At 38.6% G+C, this 10,945-nt stretch overlaps 2 protein-coding genes across 3 annotated transcripts; both read left to right on the top strand.

Annotated features, from left to right (window-relative positions):
- Nucleotides 1-1,259: 1,259 nt before the first annotated feature.
- LOC124409718 (hydroxyacid-oxoacid transhydrogenase, mitochondrial) lies at nt 1,260-7,379 on the top strand. The gene is made up of 5 exons (XM_046887505.1): nt 1,260-1,528; nt 4,643-4,754; nt 5,024-5,917; nt 6,603-6,884; nt 7,186-7,379. Exons 1-5 carry the CDS (start codon nt 1,476-1,478, stop codon nt 7,267-7,269), a joined length of 1,425 nt encoding a protein of 474 aa, XP_046743461.1. The 5' UTR covers nt 1,260-1,475; the 3' UTR covers nt 7,270-7,379.
- Nucleotides 7,380-8,021: 642 nt separating this feature from the next.
- Nucleotides 8,022-10,237, top strand: LOC124409719 (60S ribosomal protein L35a). 2 transcript variants are annotated; one of them, XM_046887508.1, is made up of 4 exons: nt 8,022-8,045; nt 8,628-8,881; nt 9,686-9,844; nt 10,162-10,237. In XM_046887508.1, exons 2-4 carry the CDS (start codon nt 8,630-8,632, stop codon nt 10,183-10,185), a joined length of 435 nt encoding a protein of 144 aa, XP_046743464.1. In that variant the 5' UTR covers nt 8,022-8,045; nt 8,628-8,629; the 3' UTR covers nt 10,186-10,237. The 2 variants fall into 2 exon arrangements, with proteins under 2 accessions (XP_046743464.1, XP_046743462.1); XM_046887506.1 differs by lacking the exon at nt 8,022-8,045 and adding an exon at nt 8,094-8,118.
- The last annotated feature ends 708 nt before the right edge of the window (nt 10,238-10,945 follow it).

Below are 10,945 nucleotides of genomic sequence, written 5' to 3'. Positions count from 1 at the left end.
TGCATATTATAAAAAAAAAAAAATAGGACAAAAAAAAATGTGCAAGGCACCTACTCTACATGTAACTCTTGTCCAAATATAATTATCATTTTTGTTTAACAAACTTAAATATGATATGGAATTTAATCACAGAACAGCAAAACACTTTTCGAAATGCAGTCAACATAGATTTTAAACGAATTTCCATTAGGTATACGGTTTTGGAGAAGTTTGATGGAAGCTACCCAAGATTGCACCTGCATGTCGGTAAGTTATGCACACGTGTTTAGAAAATCCCAATAAGATTGTGCTGACTCTAGAGTGTAAAGTCAGCAAACAATTACCCGCAAAAGGCAAAGTTGTTGTAACTCTTTCCTAATATCGTCTGATCTCTCTGACGTTGTAGTATATATCACGAGTAGGCAGTATTCTTTGATCGTATTCAACGTCAGCTGCAACGATTGAATGAAAAGATGAACAAAACCAGCGACTTATATAGATATTTACAATTATAAAGTATACATTTATACACTGTTTACAACTTGCAGTGTTATCCGCTAAGTGAAAATGTCGTAATCCCTTCTTGATAAATGGTGAAAAAACAGTAATAAAAGCCCGGAAAAACATGTCGCGGGAACACATATAAGATACGATCAATACGTCATCATGCGAAAACACGATGTAGAAGGATTTTTCAGATACGTTATCTCAACATCAACGCTGTGCCGAATCTATTGCGGTAAACAAGAGTCCGCGCGCTATCATCTCAAGAGATTAAAAATAAGTGTATATATATATATATATAAGATGACATTATACGAGTTGGCGATGCGGTAATCATAAAGCTACAGATGTGACTACCCAGCACCTGGACGCGATGGAATAATTAGACTTGTTTTTCGTTCCTTAACGAAAAACAGTTACACATCTCTGATCGTACAACCATGAAACTGGTTTTACCAGGCCCCACAGGTGCTCGTCGGTCCCACCGTCACATAATATGGTGAACTAAACGGAGCCAGCAAAGTCGAAACAACCGGCTGCACTGATAGACACTGGCATCTGGTGTATGGACAGGGCGGGAGTACCCTATCAGCGTAGCGGATGAAACAGTTAGATGTTAGGTACGTCTCTCTATGCGGTGATACCAACACAAACACCGCTTATCACACACGGCATGGCCTCGTTGGAGAGTGACAAAAATACCAATGTCTACTGTCTCTCTCGCTCTTTCATGGCCAAGCCTCTGTTCGCTTGGCGCCATTGCCGTGGTACTCCCTCCAGTTCATACTGGGCTCGCTGACAACAGCTTCTTCGGCCAACTGGTTCAGTAACCTCGAAGTTGGAATCGGTTATATCTTGCCCTCGTTTCCAAGTACCCCCAGTGCGTTTACCCGGTGTCGCCTCCTGCTCATTTCCGGTTTTCACGGAAGTCAGATCCGACCTGATCGAGGTACTTTTGAACTATTAGACTTGTTAGCTTAAATACGGATAAAATGCTGCGAAGAAGGCGCGTCGTGGATCTATTGCAAGTCATCTCTTCTCAATCGTAAGTTATCGTATAAAATCGTTCCTGAGGAGTGTAGAACCACTGACAAGTCGACGCTGGTCATTTTATTTTGTACCACCTGTCGTATGCTCACTCGCATCTTGTAAGCCACGCATGCATACATCTCAGGCGTATTCGAAGATACAGTAGAAGCTTACCGTGTAAACTGCCCGATACCAACGGCTGCGCATCGTGCTATTTCGCAACTCCTTCCATCTTCATCCCCCACTTCGGGATTATACCTAGTTTGACAAAATCAAAACACGTCAGTCTTTAGTCACATTGTTGGTTATTTTAATTGTAATGTCTATGTTTAGTAACGAGCACGCTATACAGTTTAAGTATTATATTTATTAGCATTGAATACATATATGACGTAGGCATAAGACTAGCTCTAGGTTGGCTGAAACCACACGGCAAACTGAGGGCTACACGTACCATATATCGCACATTACTCGCATACTTGATTGTATACATTCGATACACTACAATTTCCTTAATTTCAAAAGATTGTGGTGCGTCAAACCTTCAATCTCTCTCTTCGGCGTGTAAGCCATTCGTATTTTCATCACATTCACGTTCATTTACGTGATCAGATATATTTTGCCGCTTATTTAACTTCACAATCTGATTTATATGCCGCTTTTTAATTACATTGGGCGCAATGTCAACCAAATAAGTAACGGGAGATAACTTCCGTACAATTTTTGCCTCTCTACGATACGTTCGTTAAAAAGAAAATCTCTTCTAGCATGGCATTTTGAAGCTTGTTTGAACTGTTTTTCTTCTATCACTGCAGCTGTTTCAGGTTTTAGTAGGTTAAATCTCGTACGAATTTCTTTCTTATAAACCAAATACGCCGGGGTACGGCCAAGTAGTACAATGTTCAATTGTTCTACGATCAAACAGGAATAAATTTATAGCCTGTTCTACAGTTTTACCTGACTTAACTATTTTTTCAACTTTATTCTTGAATATCCCTCCAAAATTTTCAGCGGCCCCGTTAGTCGCAGGGTTGTAGAGCGGTGAAAAACTATGCTTAAGTCCACATTTTTAAACAAATTCATTGAATTCCGCATTCGTAAATTGCGTTCCATTATCAGTCACTAAGTGTAACGGAAGCCCGTAACGAGCGAACGATTCCTTGAATTTATTAATTACTTTCTCAACTTTGGTGTTATTACCCATGTAGAAAATCTCTGACCACTTTGCATGTGCATCGACTACTAGTAAGTACATTTTTCCCGTAAAAAGGACCTAGAAAATCACTATGTATGCGTAACCAAAATTAATCAGGCCAGGGCCAAGGGGTCGAAAAAACTCGTTGTGGCTTTTTTCTCAAGCCAATGCACTCCTTACATGATTCGCTTATTTCTTTTATTTCTCGATCTAGTGACGGCCACCACACATAAGACCGTACAAGCATTTTCATATCGACTATGCCAAAATGCAAAGCATGTAATTCGAGTAAAACTTTAACTTGCAACATTTTTGGCACACTGACCCTGTAACCCGATAGGATACAACCTTTATCTATGGACAGTTCATTCGTCTTGCACCAATAAGACTTTTCTACGTCTAGGAGTTATTGCTCTTTCGGTCAACCGTTCATAATAAATCGCATTATTTTAGACAAGACTTTATGACTTTAAGACTTATAATTTTATACTACGTGATAATGTTTTTAGTTTAAAAAAAAATTCACTCGTTTACCAGTCTACTGGGGGGGGGGGTTCATCGACCAAAGTAGCTACCAGAACTATAGATCACAGATGGCTGTAAATTTTTTTCTGAATACTGTTTCGGGTTTCAAAAAACATACCTAAAGCTCTCGACGAGAAAAAAATTATTTGACCCTGGTCGATTTTGTACACACGACCCGAAACAAGATATCAAGAATCTGAAAGGATCGACTGTTCGGAAGAATAAACAGTGTCTGAGCACCAAATTTCGGCTAAAAATTTTGAAAATTGTGGGAGGATATACACTTTGAAAAATCCAAAGTTTCAATTTTAAAAGATTTTTCAATGCGACTATTTTTTTCCCTAAGATATAGCTATTGTGTAAAAAAGATCCTATACTGTTTACACTCATCACGAATAGTTTAGGAGATATGAATTAATAAAGATTCTCTTATACTAATAGTATCTTGGGCACTTTATCATAGTTAAGGTGGCTTCTCCAACACATGAGCCTCAGTACATATTATATTCAAATGCCAGAATGGACTTATTCGAGGCCGTGATTGTTATTTAACGTACACAGGCATGTACGTGACGTTTATAATGCTTTGATACACGCCATACCAGCCCCCCAATCAGTATTTCACATGGAGTTCCAAGTATACGGAATCGTTGAAAAATTAACTTGATATGCTCTAATCAGTCCGAATGCCTGATAAGGTAAAGCTTGAAAAATCACGTATGCATGATTGCATTAGTGCTCAAAGATATCGTTTTTAAATTAGAATTCGACGATAAAAAAATTATGTACCAGTAGAAGCGTCTGAAATTTTTAGTAACGCTTCAGTTTTTGTAACGATGACATCTTCCAAGGGTCATTTGGTAATGACTCCCCCCCCCCCCCCCCCTCCCCCCTCGTTTATGAAAAAGATGACATTATCCAAGAAATTCTCAATACCTACATCCATTGCTACCGAGTCCAATATGCATTCTGCATGCTGCAAAGTTTTGGACTACGGTTACGTTTGCAACTACGATTACGCATTTCAAAAACAGTTTTCAAAAAATGGCTTCTCAATATACGATATAGCTGACATTAGTGTCCACCGAACGATTATGCAGTTCAATTGTAGATGTTAGTAAGAATAAAGTTTTAGTGAGCCGAGTAGCGCATAAGTCGAGTTACTGCCGCATAATAAACAGATATGGCTGGTCACTGACTGTAATGACGTGATGTTAAACATACATGAGTTACGCAAGTGCTCGAGTCATCGGATAATACATATGTATTAACCAACTTTGAATGATCAGGCATATGTCAGGCACTTCGTTATATACGTAAATACAGTAAAGGGATGGGTGCTACGAGAAGCACTGATTTCCACTAGAGTACTTAAGCATAGTTCTAATCATTGTCAAATGTTTTGCACAGATGCAAGTGCCCCGCTCATGCAAACCCAGGAGGATATGGAGTACAACACAACCATGGAAGTCTCCAGAGCACGGCTTCCACAACTGCTCCTTCGAAGGAATACGCGTTTGAGGTGTGTATGTACTGCTCTATATAAGGAGCAAATATCAAGATCAATCATTTTGTTATTTATTTTCTAACTGATCAGGCTTCGGATGTTCTCTTGGATTTGCATGCATGATTAGGTATACTCTTCAGGAAGATCGTTTAATTAACATACCCCCCCTGTTATATGTATACCATTTCAAGAAATTGACATTCCATTTTACTTCCAACACGAAATTTCAACATCCTGTAGAGAATCGAAGAATAGCACCTTGGGAAGTTTGAAAATGATTACAGATGGCCTGTTCGACGATAAGATACGGTCTCGGAGTGACGCGAGAGCTCGGAATGGACATGCAAAACCTAGGTGCAAAGCGGGTGTGCCTGATGACGGACTCGAACTTGATCAGCCTGTCGCCAGTGAAAGCTGCGCTGGACAGTCTGGCGAAGCACGGTGTAAGTTTCGACCTCTATGACAAGGTTAGAGTGGAACCAACCGAGGAGAGTATCCAGGACGCGACGAAATTCGCTAAGGCGGGGAAGTACGACGCGTACATCGCGGTCGGTGGTGGATCGGTAATCGATACATGCAAGGCTGCCAATCTCTACGCCTCAGACCCAGAAGCCGAGTTTCTGGACTACGTGAACGCGCCGATCGGCAAGGGGAACCCGGTTCGGGTGACCCTGAAGCCCCTGATTGCAGTACCAACGACATCCGGTACCGGGTCCGAGACCACCGGCGTCTCAATCTTTGATTACAGACCGCTCAAGGCCAAGACGGGAATTGCGAACAGAGCCATAAGACCGACCTTGGGGATGATCGACCCCCTGCACACCCTGACCTTGCCTGAACGGGTCTGCGCCTACTCCGGATTCGACGTCCTCTGCCACGCTCTTGAGTCTTTCACCGCGATTCATTACACCGAACGAACGCCCTGTCCCACCAATCCCATTCTCAGGCCCGCTTATCAGGGCCAAAATCCCGTCAGTGACGTCTGGGCTCGCTACGCCCTTCAGGTCATGCAGAAGTACTTCAAGAGGGCCGTTTACAACCCGGACGACGTCGAAGCCAGGAGCAGTATGCACTTGGCTAGCACCATGGCTGGCGTAGGGTTTGGCAATGCCGGAGTTCACCTTTGCCATGGATTGTCGTACGCCATCAGTGGCAATGTTCGGAAATTTCAGCCAGAGGTAAACCGACCGATATTTGCATGTTTGGTCAAAGTTTCATAAAGGTTAATGATTTTAGTCAGCTAGTGGTCGGTTTAAACGAATCAGGGTGAAGATGAGAAAATAATTTCTACAAGACTAGTGCAACGTATTTTTGTCAATGGAAAATATTTGATAAATATTTGTCATTCCCATTTCGCTAATTGTGGAAATAATTTAAAATTGTTAATAGTGAAAGGTTTTTGAAAAACTTCGGATCATATGCCTTCCAAAAGTTTCCATATTATCATTTTCTTCTTTCATAATTTTATTGAAATGCTTATTTTGATGTAAGGAATCGATTGATGTATCCAAAACATTCTCTAACCGCAGTTGAAATTTCCAGTCATGCAATCATTCTACCATTCGTTTCTCTTTGTAGGACAAAACCCTAATTTTAAAAAATTCCGAACAATATCAATGGTATGAATGAAGATTCAAGCTCAATTAATGACGAACCTTATTTTCAATTGTATAGATTAACAGCTAACAATTATACTCATTGAATTCTGTAATTAAAGAGATATAACAATCTTCTCACGTTAAATGATTAGATTGTCATAGCGTTTCAATAAGTGTAACAATAAAATTTCGTTCTTCTTGAAATCATCAATTCAAAGATTCAGAATGCACACATGTCCTTGTTAATATATTATATTATTCACAGGGATACACCAAAGATCATCCCATCATTCCGCATGGTCTTTCGGTCGTAATTTCCGCCCCAGCAGTATTCGCGTTCACCGGAAAATCTTGTCCAGACAGGCACTTGGAGGCCGCGCAACTCTTGGGAACTGACGTAACGAATGCGAAAAAGGAGGATGCTGGTCAAATACTTGCAGATACGGTGCGAGAGTATATGCGAGTCATGAAAGTCGAAAACGGACTCGAGGAACTCGGGTTTCTCAAAGACGATATACCGAGAATGGTGCAAGGCACGCTACCCCAGGTAATTATTGCAGAAAAGTGAGATACAACTATCGTTGGATAAAATTTTTGCAGAGCATGTTTTCGGCCAAAAGACCTGAAAATTTTAAACAGCGAAATGCACTTTCTGATAATTTCGATGTTATGCCTGAAGGAAATTTTATTGACCAATTTGCATGAATTACTTTTATCTTTGAGGTAATATATATGTCCACTACCAGGTACAATGCACGAAAGCTATAAAACGGATTTAGTATTTTAGGATAATGCAATGTAGCAATGAAACAATGAATATAACACGGCTGATTTTTTTTTTGTTATAGCATCGCATCACGAAATTGGCACCCCGTGAACAATCGGAAGAAGACTTGGCTCAACTGTTCGAAAATTCGTTCAAGATATATTAATCACAAATTCGTCGCGGATACTTGTAAATAATACGATGTATAAATTGTTAAAATGGAATCATTCGGCTGTTATATTTTGTGAATAAATAAAATATTTTATATTTTCAAAATATTATGTTCTCGCCAATGGATTTTGTCGTATATCATCATGAAAGACGGATTATACTTCATTACTGTCGTTTTTAAAAACATTTAGAAACTGCCAAAGATATACCCTCTGCGAAATTGTTTTAAATTATTTGAAATACATGTAAATGCTAAACCATGAAAATTCAACAAAGATCATAACGCATCCTACAAATTCACAATAAAACCTGAGTAATAAATTTTTTAAGAATGAAATCAAGAAAATCGGAATAATTACATTCGATAGAATATTTTTCATCAAGAATAATTATTGTTTTCACACTACAATCTATGTTTTTGACGCCATATTTTATGTGCCCTATCACAACGCTGTACAAGTTTTCTAATTCTTTGGCTTTTGATTAAGCCTTACATGGTCCGATTGCTGTAATGATGATAAGATATTTTTCACGCCCGGTGTAATTGAAGATCATGATAAACGGGAGCTTGTCCAGTTGAGAATGAATCGAAAATAAAATCGTAAACAAATCCAGCATCGTATTCGCGCCACTAATTCGAATAGCCGCATGATAAATGTTTCTGAACTGTCGGTAAAAAAGAACGTTGGTTCACGTAGCTGGCTGCATTGTAAAATTACACCACCAGAGGGATCTGACTTCCTGTTTCTTTTTATCCGCGTTACACATCCGGTACGTTCCGCACCTCCTAACTCCCATATTTAACGTTAAAAATAATCTTAACTAGATGTAAAATATTTGAAATATAAGTGAGAATTCGTGAATAAGCTTCTTCGTAGTTTCTTTCGATCGTAAGCTGGTTTAAATTTCACATATTTCGGGTGGATTGAAACGGATAATTCCGGGCTGTCTCGTATGATCAAACGCCACAGTTGACAACAAAAGCATGTTGCTTATTTTAACAATAAATACTGTCGATAACTGAGAGTGACATGATCTTTTGTATTCGATTAAATTCACTTTTCAAGCAAATTCATTGCGACAAACTGAAAACTTGTCTCCACACGTCTGTAGAAGCCGATGCTGGTTGCCTAACCTAAAAGTTCTGTCTTCGAACTTGTTAGATCCTCGTTTTTAAGAAATATATAATACATCTTCGTATCGCGTCTGTTTCGATCATCCGATGTTGGACGTTTATGATCACTTGACAAAATACAACTGTTCGAAATCTTCCATCCGACGTTAATGTAGAGGAAAAAAGAGTACAAAGTCGTAGTCCTGCTTTCAGTGGATAACATTTTTACGTTTTTACAGATATGGCAGACGCAGCAGCAAAAGCAAAGCCCAAAGTGGCAAAAAAGCCAAAGGAGAAGGCTGCTGAACCAGTCCCTCTTAAAAAGCGACCCTTCAAGAGGCATGGACGTCTCTATGCCAAAGCTATTTTCACTGGCTACAGGCGTGGACTCCGTAACCAACATGAACACACGGCTCTACTGAGAATCGAAGGCGCTCGTGTCAAGCCTGATTCAGATTTCTACGTCGGTAAACGTTGTGTCTATGTATACAAGGTAAATAGACTCGTTAACTCTTACTCTATTCTTCAAGAATTCCGCAACTTTGGAATATGAAACTGCCTACCTTGTGTACATTCTTAACCAAAAATCGATTTGTGTGACTGAAACTTTCTATCACATAATGTTGATATTATGATCAGTCTGAATGTAAATTCAATTATTAAAATGACATAGAGGAACTGATACTATAGCTATGTTGTTTCAAAATCTGCTTCGAAGCTTCAATTCCTTAAATTCAGATCCATATTTGCATTAGAAAAACTTAGTCGAAAAAGTTGTCAGAGTCAATCAAATTTGTCGTGTGTAGTAATTATCCATTTTTGTTCGACACATTAATGATACACAACGTGTCTTGTAGTGCATAAGTAATTTAAATTTAGCATAACTTTTCGAATTGGAAACTTGAGTTTAATCTTGTTCAACGATATTATTACAAAATCTTGATTTGTTATGATAAAATTTCAGAAATTTTGATTTTAATCTGCATGGTTATTACAAAAGATAAACATGGTTTATAAAGCTTGTAAAATTATTCTTACCTCCATCTACGATCCCCAAGTGTATCTTCCAAATGAGCTCCATTTCACAACGTATTACTTTATCACAACACAGTATATATTCTTATGGCACTGTCACTTAATTTAATTTGCCACAATTTAGAAAAACGTGTTAATAAATAAAATTAAGAAACGAAAAATATATGAGAATTACTAATAAATTAGTTTATTGAATAATGACGTGTGAGCTCACGTGGCAGCAGTTTAATTCAAAGTTATCACAAATCATGATCGTTTTCAGGCCAAGAACAAGACCCCTGTTCCCGGCAAAACAACCAAGAAGTCTAAGGTGCGTGCTATTTGGGGAAAGGTTACTCGTCCCCATGGAACTAGCGGATCTGTTCGCGCCAAGTTCAAGAGGAATTTACCTGCTAAGGCCATGGGACACCGCATTAGGATTGTACGTATATGTACTATAATATCGCAAAAGCTCCAAAGATGAATGAAATTTTCCACACATCGACAACATTTAAATCCCAATGATCAAAAAGTTACTTAGCAATGCTTTGAAAAAATGTTCAAAATTTGTGGGTAATTTTTGTCAAAATTGTGAGAAACTTTTTTGGAGCATTGGCTCATTTTCAAATGCGATTCTATTCGTTTTAATTATGTGTCTTGTGTTTTTAATCTATAAAATTATTTTCTTTAATATTCATAAAACATTAAGATTTTCTTTAATGACATGTCCGTAAACTGAACTCTTTAATTTTATTCCAGATGCTGTACCCAAGCCGAGTGTAAAAATCTTCTGTACAATATAAACAAATAAATAAAATCCATTTTGGTACCAAAATGTGCATTTTACATCCTCAAAAAATTCTACTGCATGTAAAAAGTCAATTTGGGAATTTGATGAACTTTCTCCCTTCGGTATTCATTGTATGGTGCAAAAACTAAATTTCCTCCTAACTAAAAAAAAAGTGAAACGTATTGTAGAAGCATTCATGAACTATTTATCCTCTATTCGTCTTGCGTATTTTTTGTCCCAAGTTGCATCGACTAGAAAATTAATCTGTAAGCAATAAAATTACTAATCGCGGTTAAGAAATGAAGGTAACCAATCCAACAACATTCCCCATGACGCAAATCAGCGTTCAAAAACGTCATTAAAAACAATGTTTAGTTGGCCTGATACCCTAGCAATTGTTTAAACAGATGGAGAATTTCAATTATTTACACATTGTCGCGAATCGGTAAACACTTGACGATTATTACCGTAACAAGTATTGATTTAACACCAGTAAACGGTGCCTATGTCCATTCACAGAGAAATGAATCTATGCACACACGGCCGCTCCGCACAAACATCACCCAGAAATCTGTTTTCAAATCTCACGCAAGCGTTCATTCATCGTCAATTTCGGCAATGATCAGCGCCGGTAGCGAGAACGGAATGAACCGAGCTTTCGGCGACTCTGAACTGACCTGCCTGTAGAAAGAGAAACAGACCCAAGACCAACTGAAACATAGATAAGACCGTTGTGTATGTGTCCTTTCTCTT

The sequence above is a fragment of the Diprion similis genome, chromosome 8 (genome assembly GCF_021155765.1).
Source record: "Diprion similis isolate iyDipSimi1 chromosome 8, iyDipSimi1.1, whole genome shotgun sequence".
NCBI classification, from domain to species: Eukaryota; Metazoa; Arthropoda; class Insecta; order Hymenoptera; family Diprionidae; genus Diprion; species Diprion similis.
The sequence above is the reverse complement of the archived record's forward strand: the minus strand, read 5'-3'. Positions and strand labels throughout refer to the sequence as shown.

Excerpts from the sequence above, each read along its gene's own strand:
- LOC124409719 (XM_046887508.1), top strand. The coding sequence starts at position 8,630 with ATGGCAGACGCAGCAGCAAAAGCAAAGCCCAAAGTGGCAAAAAAGCCA. Across the intron at positions 8,882-9,685 it reads GTTGTGTCTATGTATACAAG|GCCAAGAACAAGACCCCTGT; the intron begins GTAAATAGACTC and ends GATCGTTTTCAG. Across the intron at positions 9,845-10,161 it reads TGGGACACCGCATTAGGATT|ATGCTGTACCCAAGCCGAGT; the intron begins GTACGTATATGT and ends ATTTTATTCCAG.
- LOC124409718 (XM_046887505.1), top strand. The coding sequence starts at position 1,476 with ATGCTGCGAAGAAGGCGCGTCGTGGATCTATTGCAAGTCATCTCTTCT. Across the intron at positions 1,529-4,642 it reads CAAGTCATCTCTTCTCAATC|ATGCAAGTGCCCCGCTCATG; the intron begins GTAAGTTATCGT and ends TGTTTTGCACAG. Across the intron at positions 5,918-6,602 it reads TTCGGAAATTTCAGCCAGAG|GGATACACCAAAGATCATCC; the intron begins GTAAACCGACCG and ends TATTATTCACAG.